Source organism: Platalea leucorodia, assembly GCF_965183815.1.
Source record: "Platalea leucorodia genome assembly, chromosome: 5".
In the NCBI taxonomy this organism is placed as follows: Eukaryota; Metazoa; Chordata; class Aves; order Pelecaniformes; family Threskiornithidae; genus Platalea; species Platalea leucorodia.
Window position 1 is genome coordinate 21,174,177 of NC_138827.1, and position 16,470 is coordinate 21,190,646.

A 16,470-nucleotide genomic window follows, 5' to 3' on the forward strand; every position below is an offset into this window, starting at 1 on the left:
GGTGAACATCTCTAGCTATCCTGGTAGAATTTTAGGAAATGGAACTCCCCAAATATCGGAGTGGCCGATCCTGTATTCCGGAAAGGACTGGATCATTTCTTTGGAAATTTTAGCAGCACCCGAGGGAGGACGAAGCCTCACTGTGGAGCTGTTGGTGTGATTTCCAGCACTACTGCCTTAAAGCAATGTTTGACTTGCTGGCTTTTGGCAAAGTGGTAAATTTTTATTAAATCTTAAGGGGAGAGAGCGGTACCAAGGAGCAGTTTCTGAAGAGATGTGGCACACGAGTATGCTGTGAAAGCAGGCGCCGCTAGGCCTGCCCGGCCCACCGGCCGGGCCGCGGTGCTGGATGTCCCTGCGCACCCCGCGGGCAGCGGCGGGGGGCGGGGGGGGTCCGCAAGCCGGGATGCCGAGGGGCGGGACGGCGGAGGGAGAAGCCTGGGAGGGGGGGACCGGCCCCGCGGAGCGGCAGGGAGGGCGGCGCGCATCCCTCCGCCGCCGGGACGGTTGCCAGGGCGACGGCTGCGTGGCAACGGGCTGGCAGCGGGGGCCGCCCGCCGCCGCCGCCGAGCCGCCGCCGCGGCGCGCAGAGCGGGCGCGCTGCCCTCCTCGCTAGATGCTGCGGCGGCCGCCCGGGAGCAGCCACGCTCCGCGTTCGGCCACCGACCGCGGGCACCAGCCAAGGGCCGCCGCTACCGGGGACAGCGCTCGGCCGCCGCCGGGCCCAGGCTCAACGCGGAGCGAAGCGGCGCGGCGCGGAGATGGTGCCGCTGGTGCGGAGCGCCGGGGGCTCCCACCAGTGGCTGGCGATCGTGTTCCTCGGCCTTTGCTGTCTCCTGCCCCCCGGGCGACTCGCCGCTCCGGGTGGAGACTTCCCCGGGGCGGCCGTGGACAATCTGGTGGTCAGGAAGGGGGACACAGCGGTGCTTAGGTAGGAGGCGATCGCGGCCGCGATGGGGCGGGAGGGATTTGGGGGGGTAGGGGTGCACGGAGCGGAGCCGCCCGACCGGCACCGCCGCTGCAGCATCCCCGAGAGCGGTCGGGGCTCCCGAGGGATGCTCCCGAGGGGCTCCCGACCGCTCTCGGGGATGCTGCAGCGGCCCGGCTCCCCCCGAGGAGTGCGGGGAAGTTGTCACCGAGAGCGCCGGGTGCCCGCATCCCCGGAGCTGGGGCGGCCGCCGGGCCGCTCGCCCTGTCCCCGGGGGTGTGGTGCGCGGGTCCCGCTGCCTGCTGGAAGTCGTTTCCCGGTTTTAACTCTACATGTTTAGTGAAGCACAGTCTGTTAATAGAAGTTTGGAAATCGGCTGCTGGGGGAAATGATGCAGTTTTGGTTTCTGGCATCAGTTTCGGGCTCTGCAGTCCGAGCATTGCTGGCAGGGTATCGCTGGGCTGTAACACGGTGCTCAGGATTATGCCCTGTCAGAAGTATTTGTGTTGTTCTGTTTTTTTTTTTTTTTGTTTATGTTTTCGTATTTCTCAACGATTAACGTGGAAAGCTAGCTTTATGCCATTAGGAGATTACACGCTTACCGTAGCTCTGTTATTGCTTCTCCTAATGAACCTTGCGCTCCCCATGCTTACAGTATCTTCTGTTCAGTCCAGTTGACTGGAGCAAAATTTGTTTACCAGTAGTCGTCCACCATACTTAATCTACTTGAATCCGTCTTTCTGATTTGAGTTCATTAATCCTCTGGTTTGATTTGATTATTTTTTCTCCTGATTCTAACTTTTTATTCATGCGTTGTACTTTTGTCATGATATTTCTATAGTTCAAGAAAAATGTTTTCTTGTTATCTGGAATATGATTGCAGTGGGCTGAACCTCCTTGCTTGTGATAAATGTCCAATTTAATTGGCAGTAGTTTTAAGCTATGAAGTATCTGGCTGTATTATTTTTTGTTGGGGTGTATCTAACTTAGGTCTCCAGATTACAAAGTATTTTAGCCATATGCATTTTTAATGATCCTACAATCTGCTGTAAAATACTGCATGAGGTATTTTCAGTAGGAATTTGGAATCGTTTTATAGCAAGTCAGCCTGCTTCTGGTGTAGTAGCTACTAAAAATACAGTAGATGTCTATGTAGGGCAGCTGACAAGTATTTTTTATGTATACCTTGAATTATACTCTGTATTTTGGGATGTCTTAAAGTCCTCGTGCTTTCTGTCTGCAGAACTGGAGAATCAAAGGAAATTTTTTAAAAGTCTATTTTATTTGTACTGTTTCAGATTTAAAGGTTGCAGAAAAGGTAACTTGGTGAGTTGGTGGCAGTTAAGACAGGTACTCAGCCAGTACTAAATGTTATTAGGACATAAACATATATATATTTAGACCTACCTTATTAAAAAATTGTGGAATTACTCTTAAGGTTACCTCTTTGTGGGTTTCAGCTGGAACACATTCAGTTTTCTAGGCCTAAGACTGTGTTTGAAACTCAGTGTCTGTGCAGCTGGATAGGGTTACATAAATGAAATTAGAGCTTTAAGATTAAAACATTACTTTTGTCTCACACGGGAGGGAGAGTATCAGTTTTGTAAAGAGATGCTGCTAAAGGAAACACAAACATCACTACTGAACTCTGGAACAAAGCAATTAGATGGTGAAATAACATGCGTTACATCTGTTTTCACTCTTGCTCTATGATTAACTTCTTTCATTTTATATGCCTTTTGTAGGCTTTCCTTCAAATCAGAGTTTATTTTGTTTTCAGCGGCTATTACAACTTGAAAGGTGAAATGTAGGATCACTGTAAGAGAAAACACTTTCAAAAGAGTATGCAGAAGACAGGTAGAGCTGTTTATCTTGAGTCTCTTGCTGCACATCGTCACTGCTCCTCCTGAATTTTTCTTCACTGGATATTTGTAACATAAATATATTTCAGTATACATTAAAATAATTGCTATTAATATCTGAAGTATTGGAAGCTGGCTATTTATTTAAATACAAATTCCAGTGGGCTGGATAAAGCAATTTTGGTGTTAGAAAAGGAGTTTTTCCTTCCGGCTCCATAGCTGTCTGAATTTAGCTGTTCTCAGTTACTGTACATTGCAGCATCCAAAGTTGGCTGTGCGCTGTAGTTCCCAGCCTCTTACGGCAAGATGGCCATCAGCTCTCTTCTCTGGCACGTGTTGATTCACCTCTCAGCACCAGGCTTCTCCAATTTTATCTGTTCTCTGGCAACAAGGGCTTCAAAAGTTACCTCCTTACTTCGTTACAAAGACAGGACTGTGCTTAAAGCATCTAGTATCCTTTTTTTAAATAATTAATGCTAGAACATGGGAGTAATTCCCATGGCTTTGAGTCAGCATTTTCTTGGCTGCAAGAAGATTAGGGTGATTTATGTGATGCTCGTTTAGGTGGAGGCATCCCCTATTCAGAAGGCATTGCGGGCGCTGCAGGAGCGCTCGTTCGGCACACACCCTGCGCCGGCTCCCAGGCCTATGGTGCTGTTTCTCAGGGCTTTTACTCAGCTGTGCAGCTTAATTACGTATTGACCCACGTTTTGAGGTCTGCAAGGAGTGTGAATAAATTGGGTTACCTGCGTTGACCTGAGGATAAACTTTTCCTTGTGAGTCTTGTTTTGAGCTAAAATATTAGGGAAGAAAGCATGTGGCCTATTTCAATGAATAAGGTGGCACAGTGAGCGAGCCAAGTTCCAGTCTCAGTTCTCACATTAAGTTTTCATTGTCTTTACTAAAGATGAGGAATAAAGCCTCCTTTAACTGCTGAGGTTTTCCAGTAAAAGCCTCTAAGTGTTAACACAAAGTAAAATAAGTAGTACAGCTCCCTCATTTTAAAATAGTTAATTCATGTGAAAGTAATTAATCAATTTAGCATCAAACGCATGCAGCGTTTTTCTCGTGCTGTAGAAGCAAAGCTGCAAGCATCGCTCCCTGCCTGGTGCTCTTGCTCGGCCAGGCCCCCCCGCTGCCCCTTGCCCTCGCTGCACACCGTGGGGTTGGCGCACTCCCCGCCCTCGCTGCCTGGACCATGGCGGGGCTGGGCCACGCTTCACGGGTGCCCAGGCAGCGCTGGGATGCTCGTGGTTCTCTCATGGCCTCCCTGGCCAGTGCTCCCCAGCACTGGCAAAAGGCATGGTACCCTGCCCTTTTCACCTCCAGATGGACTGGCCAAATAGACAGTTTGCCAAGAATGTCACTTAGCACCTGTTTTGGTACAGAAAACAACAATTAATTTTTAAAGAAAATCTCTTATTAGCCAAGGTGTTCTTTCTGATGATGAGTTATTTCTGTAGTCTCAATAATTAAAACCTGGTACCTTTCATTTGTTTTCAAGCAGTGATCAATCCATGCAGTCCCAACACTATTTGTGTCACCGTTTGTTGCAGTTATAAGAAATTATATCAGTAATGCAGTTGGTTTGTATGGCAAAATAATTTTGGGAAGCCACTTGTTTTCCATAGTATAATTCTCTCCTGCATCTTTTCTATATTCTTCCCAGGCAACCAGTTAAGATTTAATGAGAACACACGAAGAAGGAGAGAGCAAGTTATAAAAACATTATTTTATCAAAAGAATAAATTGCTACATTGTAAACTGCTAGAAATACAGGAAACAGTCTGTATTTTCAGAACTGGATTTCTCTAGTGACCCTTTTCAAGACCTCCTATAAGGAGAGGGATCACAGTGTGTTTGCAGTATATCCGTAACACTGACAGCAGAAATGGAAATTTTGGAACAGGAGCATTTTAAGAGAGGTGACAAATGCAGAGCAATTTGCTCGGAGCAGGCATGGGTAACCTGTTTCTTTTCCCTCACTGCCCCATGAGCAGTGCTTGTGCTTGAGGGCTGGATGCTCAGGGAGTACGAAGGCCACCTCTGCCTGGGTGGGGGCTGCTCCATCCCCTTCCCACTGGCTGTGCGTGGGGTGACGCCAGGAGGGCAGCCGGAGAGCTCACCGCTGGGATTGCAGCAAGAGGCGTTTCTGCTTCCAGAAGAAATAGAAGAGAATTTCTCTCTCACTTTCTGTGCTGATGCTTATCTACGTTATGACTGATTTGTGTGTGTGCCCCTCTTGGCTTTATATATCCCAGAAAACAGGTATATGCTTCTTAACAGTTCCTACATACCTCATCTGCAGTTTGTAAACAAAATCCCGTTAGATATCTAAATGTACAAACCTGAAAATGATCAAAATGGCTTTCTCTAGCAAGCAAAATTTTTTATCTTGCATTTTATTTTTCTTAAAGCACATGGATAATAAAGGCTAGTTTACCTGATAGTACTTTTACATGGTGTAATCACAGTAAATTAAATTTTAGAAGTTGACATATTTTTAAAAAAAGCAAAAGATTTTTTTACCACTACATGATTATAGAGTAATTTATGAAATATATGCTCTGCAATGTGTAAAATAATGTGAATTCTTCAATGCAAAGGGTTAAACATTGAGCTGGGATCTATTGGATTGAGATTCCCAAAGGCTGCCAGTGAAGAGTAGGAGCGGTGGAAACTGTAAAGCAGATAACTGTGTCTGGTTATGATTACAGAGTGGACATCGGTTCTTGTCAAACCTGGCTGGGAAAACCAGGGATCAGTTCTAGGCCAGCCTTGTTAACAGGTAGATTGAACTTCATACATGTGTTTTTGACCACAGTGGTCTCCTTTGGCCATCCCATGTGAATTTTACTTGAGGTTTAGGGCAGCCAACAGTCATCTGAGAAGGGTGATTATAGGAGAAAATTTTTTTTTTTTTGGTCATAGGTCGGGAGGTTCGGGGTTTTTTGGTTTGTTTTCTAAATTTGAAATTCTTCTCATGTACCCTGGCTGCTTCTCTTTCCACCTCAGAGAGTTTCAGGTCTATGTCATGCACAGTCATGCTCTCCCTTGCCTCAGAGTCTTGAGGTAGTCATCAAACACTTCATATGAACCAACAGGTAACACAGGACAGGCTGTGCTAAGCAGCTGCAGATGAACATTGTCTGGGAGCATGTTTTACTGGTATGTTTTTACTGGTATTAAAAGGTTTGGGCACATGGTAGACAGCTGGTCCAAAACTATACATCTCTTTCAGTGGCTGCTTTTAGAGTTACTCAGCTTCTTCTTTTCCATAAGTCTTTCCGCTGCCATCTGGGGAAAGGGAAGAGCAGGTCCTGGCATCCTCCATGTCTCAGTGTCCTTGTCTGGGAGAGCTGCTGCCCCGACCGCAGCAAGCCTGACTTCTGCCTCCCCTGAGAGGTACCGAGCTTTTTGACCGTGACACCCCCGGGGTGGCACAGGAGGCATGCAAGGCAGTGTGTCGGAGAAATGCTGTTCCTTGTGTGGCACTGATGACTCAGTGCTTCACTGTGGCTCCGTCGAGCTTTGCAGAGATCACAATTCTCACCGTGTATTGAAAATGACTTTCCCAGCTGCGTGTCGTCTTCTCCACTCATACTGGAAAATAAAATGCTCCCTGTTCTCTACCACGGCTCTCCTCTGATGAACGTTGATGGTTCAGGGGAGACATGTCCACCTAACATTATTTTTCTAAACTAGGTCCCCTTAGGGGTAGCAAGTGCAGGATCTCTGAAATGAGAGTCTGGTATGGGGGTGAACTCCGTTTTGGCAGGAGAAGTTTGGCAGCAGCAGCCAAACCCACATCTTGTGCTTCTCTGGCTTTTAAAACATTCTGATTTTCAGATCGGACTTCCCCTTTCCCAATACAGCACGTCAGGGCCTTATCATGGGTGCAGGGGAGTCCTGGCCAAATGAAACCTTGCTGGGACCATTTCTAGTTCTTGCTTCTGCTTCCCCTGACTCCAGGAGCTCAAGAATGCAACTACAGCATTATGGTCATCATCATGGATTTTATTTTGTGGTGGCTCCTTGCAAACACTTCTTACGCTATGAAATTCCATGGATCCCCAGATCAATGGTCCTAAGGAACATCCAGCTGCTCTGGTTGAAGTCACCGAAGGTGTCTGTGTGGCTTGAGCACTTGTGTCAAGCAGGTCAAGCAGGCTTTGACTCTGAAGCTGTTCAGGTCCTCAGGGGCATGTAGGTGCCTAATTCATATTTAAATTGCTGAGGGGGGTTAGTGACTTTTGGGGATTGGGACTTACTTGCTGATTTTGCCTTCTCTTCCAAGAAGAGCTGCCCTTTATAGCCAACAGTCTTTGCCAAAGGAGCAACAGTGGTCATGGAAAGCCAGTTCTGCCAAAAGTTCTCTGTCTGTAGTCGTATTACTGAGAATTGGGCATTTGGAATGAAAGTTTTGCAGTATGAGTAGCAGGTGAATATCAAGTGTATATAGCATATTTAAATTTTAAGATACTATATATATTCTAGCATTACAGTCCCTCTGATGCATGTCCACATGCCAGGGTTGGATACAGTTGTGTGCACCCAGGTATAAATGCAGATATGTTTATGGAGGGATGGATGGTGTAATAAATATAAAAAAAATTATTCTTTCCTTTATGAGTTTAAAAGGTACATTTCTTGACTTCCATACTCTTTTGGTATTCTTGTGCAGTTCAGGATCATAAATTATTTGGCTATGTGAAGCTTTGTTCCTATCTCTCTGAAATGTGACTGTGGTACATGTAGACTTATGTGCACACCTCCCCATAAAATTAAGTTGTTGTTTGGGTAAGACTTTCACGTTTCAAATCCCTGCCAATTATTAAACAAGCACATTATGGTGCTTGCTTCTTGTCTGTGCAGTAATAATAAATAAATTCAGAGTAAATTAAAATAATTTATCATTTTAAACGAGTGCGAATGTTTCAGATGTTATGCAGAGGAACTAACAAAACAAGGAATCAGTAAGGAATGAAAAACAGAATTTGTTCCAAAGGGCTGTTCTGTTGAGGAAAAAACAGAGACTTAAATTACTTTCTTGTTGTCATCTTGCGTAAGAGTTGACTGTAGCCGATATCCCAGGGAAACAAGTCTCGGGGGTTCAGGCTGACTCGTTTCACAGGCCAATCGGTGACATGCAGAACTGGCTTACCACTCTCTCTCCTGGCAGAAATTTGACCCAACACTGTGCTTGGAAACTAAAATCTGTGCTGCAGCAGGCTCAAGGTATCAATTTGGAGACATTTCAGCTCTTTTTGAGACTTGCGGAGATGGATGCGTACAGTGAGGCTTGCACTTCTCTGATGAAGGCAGGCAGGTCCCAGACATAGACTGGCATGTCCTGGCTTGGGCAGGCAGGGTTGGGGAGCACTGATGCACTGGCAGGCTATTGACCACATTGTTCCTTCTCCCTGGCGTGGCTTTGGCCCATGCCAACTGCCAGTGCTACACACGTACTATAGTATTTTAATATCACGGGCCATCCTTTCAAAGGATCCTCTCTCGCACCCCTCCAGAGTGCGGCTGTTGCTCTTTGTGGTAAGGGAACGAGAAGGAATAGGCGATGCACAGCATCCTCCCTGCTGCTCTGGCCACTGAGTGAGCCACTGCCCTGCCACTGGCAGCCACCCCTTTCAGATACCCCTGGTACAGGATGAGGAGCAGCGTGGCCTGAGAATAAACATTTTTTTCAGAACTAGAGGGGTTCACGCCAGCAGCTGAGTGAAAGCAAGAGCAGGTTAATCTGGCTGGCCACAGCTCTGGATAAATTCAGTGAGATTTTGCAGGTGACAGCGGCAGCAATGGACTCACCTGCGATGAGGTAACACTGCACTAATTGATCAGGTTAATTGATTGTATCCATCCACAGGCCTCTGGTACCAGAGCTGCCAGCTCCTTTACCTTGCTTCATCTGCGAGTCAAAGTGATCCGCAAAGATAAGGTTGAAAGACAAACTTTTGTCTTCCTACGAGAATGCTGTTCCTCATGAGCAACATGGGGACAAATGTTTGTTAAATACCTCTCTGCTAAGGTACTGCTTGTTGGCAGAGGTAGGGGGTTCAGAGTCCTTTTCAGCTCTGGCTCTCTTTCAGCCTTTGGGCAGAGATGATCAGTACAAAATCCACATACTTGCCAGAAAAGAAAGGTCCTGCTTAGAAGCACAGGAAGGAACTCCTCAAATTTGCAAAATTTCCATTTCCCCCAACTCAATCCAGATGTCAGTTCAAGGTTGATGCTAACTGGGTGATGTGCTTAGTGAAGTTTGTAGTCGTTGGGGCAGTGCCTCCTCTGCATCTTGTCAGTAGTTGTGCTTCCACCATGCTGTTAGCATGGGGCAGCCACCCCAAGCCCTCACTGCTGAGCCAGCTCTGGAGCAGAGATGTGTAGTGAGGCCAGGGTAACCCTTCGCTGGGCTTGAATAGCTCTGCTGGGCTGCTTGGTATGGGCGTGCCATCGCACCCTGCATTGCTGGGTTGCTCGGTGCCATCTCATAGGGTGCATTGCTGGGTAGCTGGGCGCTCACCCCTGTATGCAGCGTGGCAGAGTATGGCCTGAGCAGACCCTCGCTCTTGGAGCTGGCTGAGTTTGCAGTGCTCTGGTGTTCTGCACAGGCGTAACAAATCCCACTCATCTTTATCCTACCACATCAGAAACCATCGGGCTATCTTCTTTTTACTTTTTTAAAATATTTTTTAAACTCAGCAGAAAAAATATTTCTTCCTATGACTGGATGCACAGTTTTTTTCCCAGCGTTACAGCTGTCGGAGACCCCAGAGCAGGCTGGATTCACTAGTGCACCTGCATTTGCGTGTAGACGGATAGGTAAAATAGGCCCAATAAAATGTCCAGCCGTGGCAGTAGTGTTTCTTGGAACTCTTTCTGTAGTACTTCCCATATACGTAACAGCACATGGAGCCAGTAGGTGTCTGCAGGAGCTCTAGCTCTGGTTTTGTACGGTGTTTTGTAATCTGGTTTTCCACTTATAATGCTGGTAGAGATTTGGTGGTGACTTACACACAAGAATGGCCCACCAGTGAGTTCAACTCAAGTCGTGATTTTTATACCTGCAAAACTGTTAAAAAATATAAGATGAAGTAGAACATGCTCTGTTTTATAACAGGAAAACAGTTAATCTATTTTAAAAGATTTTCCCTTGGCAACAGCAGACAATCTGGTGGTCAGACAGCCAAACAGCTATCATTAGTCATGCATAATTAAAACAAAGAGAGAATCCAACTGTTAGCAGTAACAGTTTTGTCTTGGAAAAAGTCTCATTAGCATACAATACTTCTTGCAGAGATCTCCAGTAATTTTTCTCAAGCAAATGTCAATGTAAATGAAGGAAATTCTATATATTTATGTATATATGCTGTATTTTTTTCTGTACTTATGTAAATATACAGGAATACGATAACTGTCCAGTTTAGTATAGCATCTGTGATATGCCTGCTAAATTTTCATAATGCAATTCTGTCAAAAGTAGGCAGGAACCTTATTGCCTCTACAAAACATAGGCATACATAATTTACTGTACAGTTGTATGCCTTTGATATTTCAATGGGTTCATGTTAAAAATGTTTTTAAACTGAATATAATTCACCATCATAAACCAGCACTTGAGACTGAAGTCCTCCCTTTCTCACCAGCTGATTTTCACTTGACGCGAACGCTCCTGTTAAATTTATTCCAGACATGAAGAAGACGATGCAGACCTTTGCCCTTTATTTCCTTCGAAAGGACTGACTGACAGGTTTTTTGTGTTGCACTGCACAGCTGTTTAGGCTTGCTTTAGATGTCATTAGGTATGGAGGAGATATGTTTCTTTAGAGCATGGTCACAATAAGCAGCTCCAGAGCTACCGGCATCCGTGGCATGGTGATGCTGTCAGCAGAGAGCTGAGAGGCGCTGGGGTGTTCACAGGCAGGTTAGCAATAGGAACCGGTGGGAAGCAGGACCAGGTAAGAGTTATAAATAACCAGTTAAAGAAGAAAACAAGGCTTTGAAACCACACTCCCATTTCTTACTGATTGGAGAGGGGAGCATCTGTAAACCACAGGTCTAGAGGCGCACTGTAGCTTTGCTACCGGCTACAGATGTAGCGTACTTAATTAAGCAAGAATGACATGGAGGACAGTTCTCTCCAAGGAAGCATAATTGAAGAAGAGAAGGGGAAGTTTCAAATGAAGTTCTGGTTGATTTGGTGTGGTTAAGGTGTATGTGATTATGCAAAAATAAATAGCAGTTACATCCTGCCTCGCCCCAGCAGCAAACAGCTTCCAGCTCCTCTTGGAGGCTGGGCTGGGCACCTGCAGAAGGACCTGCCCTAACCTGCCATGCAGATGGGCCCTTGCTGGGTGTCCAGGAGCATGCAAAGGACAGTAGGAAGCTGGTGATTCAGTGTATTTATTTTGTTACATTTCTGATATGTGGTGAAAAAAGGTACTTCACCCATCCATCCACCTAGTAGCTATTGACTTACAGGAAAATCATTACTTTTTCTTCAGCACAGTAGTTGAATTTCTGACTAAAATAATATATATAGGCACATGTATGTATTTTTTTATAGACTTAATGCTGGTTCTTTTATATGTATGAAAGCTGTTCATTTTATGTAGAAGTTGTAGAAGAACGTTTAAAATAGAACAGACTCCTTACTCCAGTGCACTGGCATGCCTCCTCAGTGGTACCTTTGGTGCCTGCTCTGGAAAGGTGCTTCCTTCGGGTATGGTTGTGGCTGCACACTGCGTGTGGGAAAGTGATGCTCCTAGCAGCTACAGATAGCTCCAGCAGCCTCTGGGTGATGGTGAGGGTAGATGCCATGTGAAAACAGGAAAGTGTTGCAGAAGAAATTGTTTTGTGCTGCTGTGGAACAAAAAATTTGCTGGAGTAAATGAAGCAGTATTTTTCTAAACCATTTTTTTCCTTTTTCCCTCCTCTCTTTCTGCTTGGCCACGCTGGTTGCCTAGAACTTTCTCTTCCACCTGTCTTTCTACTCTGTTGTAAAACAATGGTCCATGTGCCAGTAGGCTTTGTGTGTGGAAGAATAAAGTTCATTGGGACAGCTAAGCGTATTTAAAGTCTGAAGCAGGTAGTCCACTACAACCCTTGTGTGAAAACTCCAATAATTTTTTAGCAGATTTTAATAAGCTACCAGCTTAAGTGCTGAAATATCTATGAAGAGATTTTACTTCCATTTTACTAGCTCTGGGTTTTAATAACACTGGTGGAAGTTTGCAGAGACAACATGTTAGAGCGCTTCATTCACTCAGGATAGGGAGCACAGGAACAAGCAGCGCATGCTTGTTCTCTGCAATTTTTGGTTTGTTTTAATTCAGGAAAGTTTACTCTGTTCTTTCAAAGTTGTCCTGGTTTCAGCTGGGATAGAGTTAATTTTCTTCCTAGTAGCTGGTATAGTGCTGTGTTTTGGATTTAGTATAAGAATAATGTTGGTAACACCCTGATGTTTTAGTTGTTGCTAAGTAGTGCTTACACCAGTCAGGGACTTCTCAGGTTCCCGTGCTCTGCCAGGTGCACAAGAAACTGGGAGGGGACACAGCCAGGACAGCTGACCCAGACTTCCTTTTCACAAGAAATTATTATTATTATTGTTATTGTTATTGCTGCTGTTGTTGTTGTTGTTTTATTTCAATTCTTAAACTGTTCTTTTCTCAACCCACGAGTTTTCTTACTTTTGCCTTTCTGATTCTCTCCCCCATCCCACCGGGAGGGGGAGGGTGACAAAGGGCTGTGTGGTGCTTTAGTTGCTGGCTGGGGTTAAACCACGACAAAAGAAAGAGACCTGGTAGCAGCAGAAGCACTCTCAGGAACAGTGCGTCAGCCCAAAGGGTAATTGCTCCAACACAGGCGTCCCACTGCTTCACCATCCCCAGCACATGTGCTCATGTGAACTTGGAGCAGCTCCTTCAAGGAGCCAGAAGGAAAGCAACAGCCTTCAAAAACAGTGCAGAGGTTTTTTAACTCTTGGGCGGGCTCTGACCAGGGCAGGCGGGTACCACCACTTCGTGTATGCGGCAGGAGCGTGGGTGACTGGGTGGGCACAGGGTGCAGTGTCCCCAGGGGGCTGCCCAGTGTGGGTGTTTGCAGAGCAAAGGCTGGCATTGCTGCAGGGTGGTGCCTAAGCACCAAAATGCTGCCCTGGGCACTTGCCTGCTCTGACCATTTAGCATGTGTGCCCAAAATTTTAGCCTGGACTCTAAATGTTCATCAGAGGCATAGTGACTGTGCACGTTTCATGAAATCACGAAGGGGTCTGGTCTGGGACGTTCAACTGGGCAGCTCTGGTCTCCACATATTCTGGCATTTCTTCATGGTCCCTTGTTAGTCTGGAAAGCTCTTCATAGCTATGAATTATCAGCTGGTGGGCACTCTGCCACTGGAAGGTGAAAGCCTGTGTAAAATGTGTAGTGTGTGATAATGAGATGCGGCAGCAGCCAGCAGGCAGTGCTGCTGGGAGCAGGGTGCGAGGAGCTGGCTGGGATGCAGCCTTCGGGGCAAAATGGCACTTCCGTGGGCTGGCTGGCTTCCTGATACTGGAATGCCAGTTTACTAGTTTATAATTATCAGAAAGAAGTTTAATGGGGAAGGGTGTAACTGAACGCATTATGTTTGCCAGTTCTTTGTGACTGCGATGCCACCCACTAGAAATGTTCAACTTGACACAGGAGCTCCAGACATAACCTTATGTCCTGGTTTTGGGTCAGATAGAGTTAATTTTCTTCCTAGTAGCTGGTATAGTGCTGTGTTTTGAATTTAGCATGAGAATAATGTTGATAACACACTGGTATTTTAGTTGTTGCTGAGCAGTGCTTACACTAAGTCAAGGACTTTTCAGCTTCTCATACTGCCCTTCCAGCAAGGATGCTGGAGGTGCACAAGAAGCTGGGAGGGGACACAGCCAGGACAGCTGACCCAAACTGGCCAATGGGATATTCCATACCATATGACATCATGCTGAACAAAAAAACTGAGGAGGTTGGCCAGGGGGGCAGGGGCCGCTGCTTGGGAACTGGCTGGGCATCGGTCAGCAGGCGGTGAGCAATTGCATTGTGCATCACTTGTTTTGTATATTCTTTTATCATTATTATTATTATTATATTTCCTTCCTTTTCTGTTCTATTAAATTGTCTTTATCTCAATCCATGAGTTTTATCTTTTTTCCGATTCTCTCCCCCATCACACTGGGGGGGAGTGAGTGAATGGCTGTGTGGTGTTCAGCCGCCTGCTGGGTTAAACCACGACATCTTAGCTTTCAGTAAATTGTGGTGTCACTTAATTTTAAAATAGAGCTGTAAATGCATGATGGAAAAATGAAAATGTTAAATATTGAAGCCAATACTTTTGGTAAGTGGTACATTGCAGTCTTGGAATAAACACATTTTATGTTTGTGACACAGTTCAAAATAAAGTATATATTATTACTGATGTAATTTAATATCAGATCAGATTCTCTGTATCATGTGTTATAGAAGCTCCCATAATTGGCGGTGGGTCTGAGAGCTGGGGAGGGTGCCTGTGTGTGTCCAGAGAGCGAGGTCTGTGCTAAGAGCAGTACTGTGCTTGATAACGAATTGAAATTGTCATCACGGCTGTGTACTGCATTTTGGAACCACGGTATTTGCCTCAGCCCCTTCCCAGCAGAGGACAGGGATGGTTAATGCTTCCACAGTTGCTTCTTCTGCTTTTCTAGCCTTGGACCTGCCAACATCGAGACTCCTCTGAGAGACCATGTGATGCATCTCCTGGGTCCATGATGCATTGCCCAGCCGGTGTCCTGGCTCAGTGTCCTTTACATCAGTGGTACCTGGCTCGTGAAATGGGCTCACAGGTTCTCTGGTGAGGCTTCAGAAAGGTATAGGTGAAGTAGACAGTGAAGTCCAAATTAATGGGCCATACTGCACTGAAGACTCAGCAAGATGTGGGACTGCTAATTTTCTCCAAATTGGCTGAATAAAAGTCAAGAACTTCTTCCTGCCAGCAGGAGAGAGGAGGAGAATAACTCCCATGCCATGACCCATGGGAGTGTGAAGGAGAACGGCAGAGGTTTGAGTGCCTTGGAGGAAGAGTGAAAAGATGGATAATTTTCCATATAGACTTTCTGCCAGTTCCAGGAAACCCAGAACGGAAGTGAAGGCGGCAGAAGTCAGCGGTTGCACCAAGCTTTTGAGTTACCCACCGTGAGGGGACAGCAGCCTGCAGGGCTCTGATCTGTTTGGACTACAGGGTGCATGTGGAAGCATTGGCTTCTGCCAATGTGATGTTCACCTAACGACCGCTGCAAGAGCTGGAACAGCCTTTTGGTACCCCATGCTTGGTGGCGAGACTGGTGCTTTGATGCTGAGAGGAAAATGTGGATTTTAACCAAAGATAAACATTTAAGTAACACAGCTGGCAAAGAGTTTTTTGGTTTTTGTTGGGTTTTTTTGGTTTTTTTTGTTTTTTTTTTTTTTAATTCCAGAAATTGTGTTGACTCATCTTTGTGTCAGTCCCTCAAATCATGCTTGTGTAAGCATTTCCTAATGACTTTTTGGTTTCTTGCATATAAGTGAAGGTAAACTTAAGGAGTAAGAGACTTGCTCTACCAGATTTTTAGATTGATGAGATGCTTTTAGCTTAATTATAATAGAAATTGGGAAATGGCCCTAAAAGAGGCTGAACAGTGTCAACACACTTTGAAATAAATTACAGGTGACGTTGTCCCAGACTTTGTATTCTTGAAGTCTTTAGGAGATCGAATGCAAGCCTCAGTGAAATCCCAAAATAATTTGCTATCCTGAGCTGAGGCAATAATAAGTTTCCAAAGGTGGGGAGAAGAATGGATGTCTTGGCAAAAATAAAGAAATAAATAAAAGCACTGCCTTCTGTGTTTGTCTACTGTGTCACAAAATCTGAAAGACAGGTCTTTTTTGCAAGATAAATGAACCCAGCTTTATTGAAAGCATGATTTCGAATAGGTAACTCTATCAGGTCTAAAAGCAATTATTTCAGTTATTCTGTTCCTAACCATCATAATATAGCAGTTCTTAATGAGGGATTTGGATCAGATGAACTAAATTAGTTAAAAAAATGAGCACAACTGTATATGTAGGTCTCAGAAAGGCCTTGCATTATTCAATTTACTTATTTTAGGATCTGTGCTTATGAAGTATTGAGTTAGCTTAGTTACGTACTTTAATAGGTGTGATGACAAATCTCATACCAGTGGAAGTTAAAAATGCAGTAGTTTTGCAGATATTGTGTTGCTTACAGAATGAAATAATACATAATGCAATAATTAAAAAATGTCTTTGTATAATATGCTAAATATTTTTGTTTATAAATTTAATATGGTGGTATAATATTTACAAAATTATAGGTTAATTCATTAAAAGTATGCATGCATTTATCTTGATGTGTTATGTCATAATTATCTTGACTTTATCATAGGAATTAAATCAGTAAACTGGCAAAATCATGTACTTTTAAATGTGTTACATAGAGAGGAGTGTTAAAGTGTTTCACTGTCTAGCGACTACTTTAGGTCATCTTGATATAAGTTAAATTGTATTGCAGCACTTAAGGCATACCTTTTATGATTGGACTCACCAGGCCACTTCTAACTTCTAATCACACTCCCACTTCAACTTCTTGTTCAAGACAGTTATTAAGTAA

The 16,470-nt window shown here is 44.9% G+C and overlaps 1 protein-coding gene across 1 annotated transcript in view; it reads left to right on the plus strand.

The window, feature by feature from the left end:
- Window positions 1-746: 746 nt before the first annotated feature.
- NEGR1 (neuronal growth regulator 1) overlaps window positions 747-16,470 on the plus strand; it is a gene marked incomplete at its 3' end in the record, with an annotated part of 293,377 nt that continues 277,653 nt past the window's right edge. The window contains exon 1 of the mRNA XM_082312536.1: window positions 747-931. Coding sequence (XP_082168662.1) covers window positions 762-931 — 170 coding nt within the window. The 5' untranslated portion in view covers window positions 747-761. The remainder of the gene's footprint in view (window positions 932-16,470) is intronic.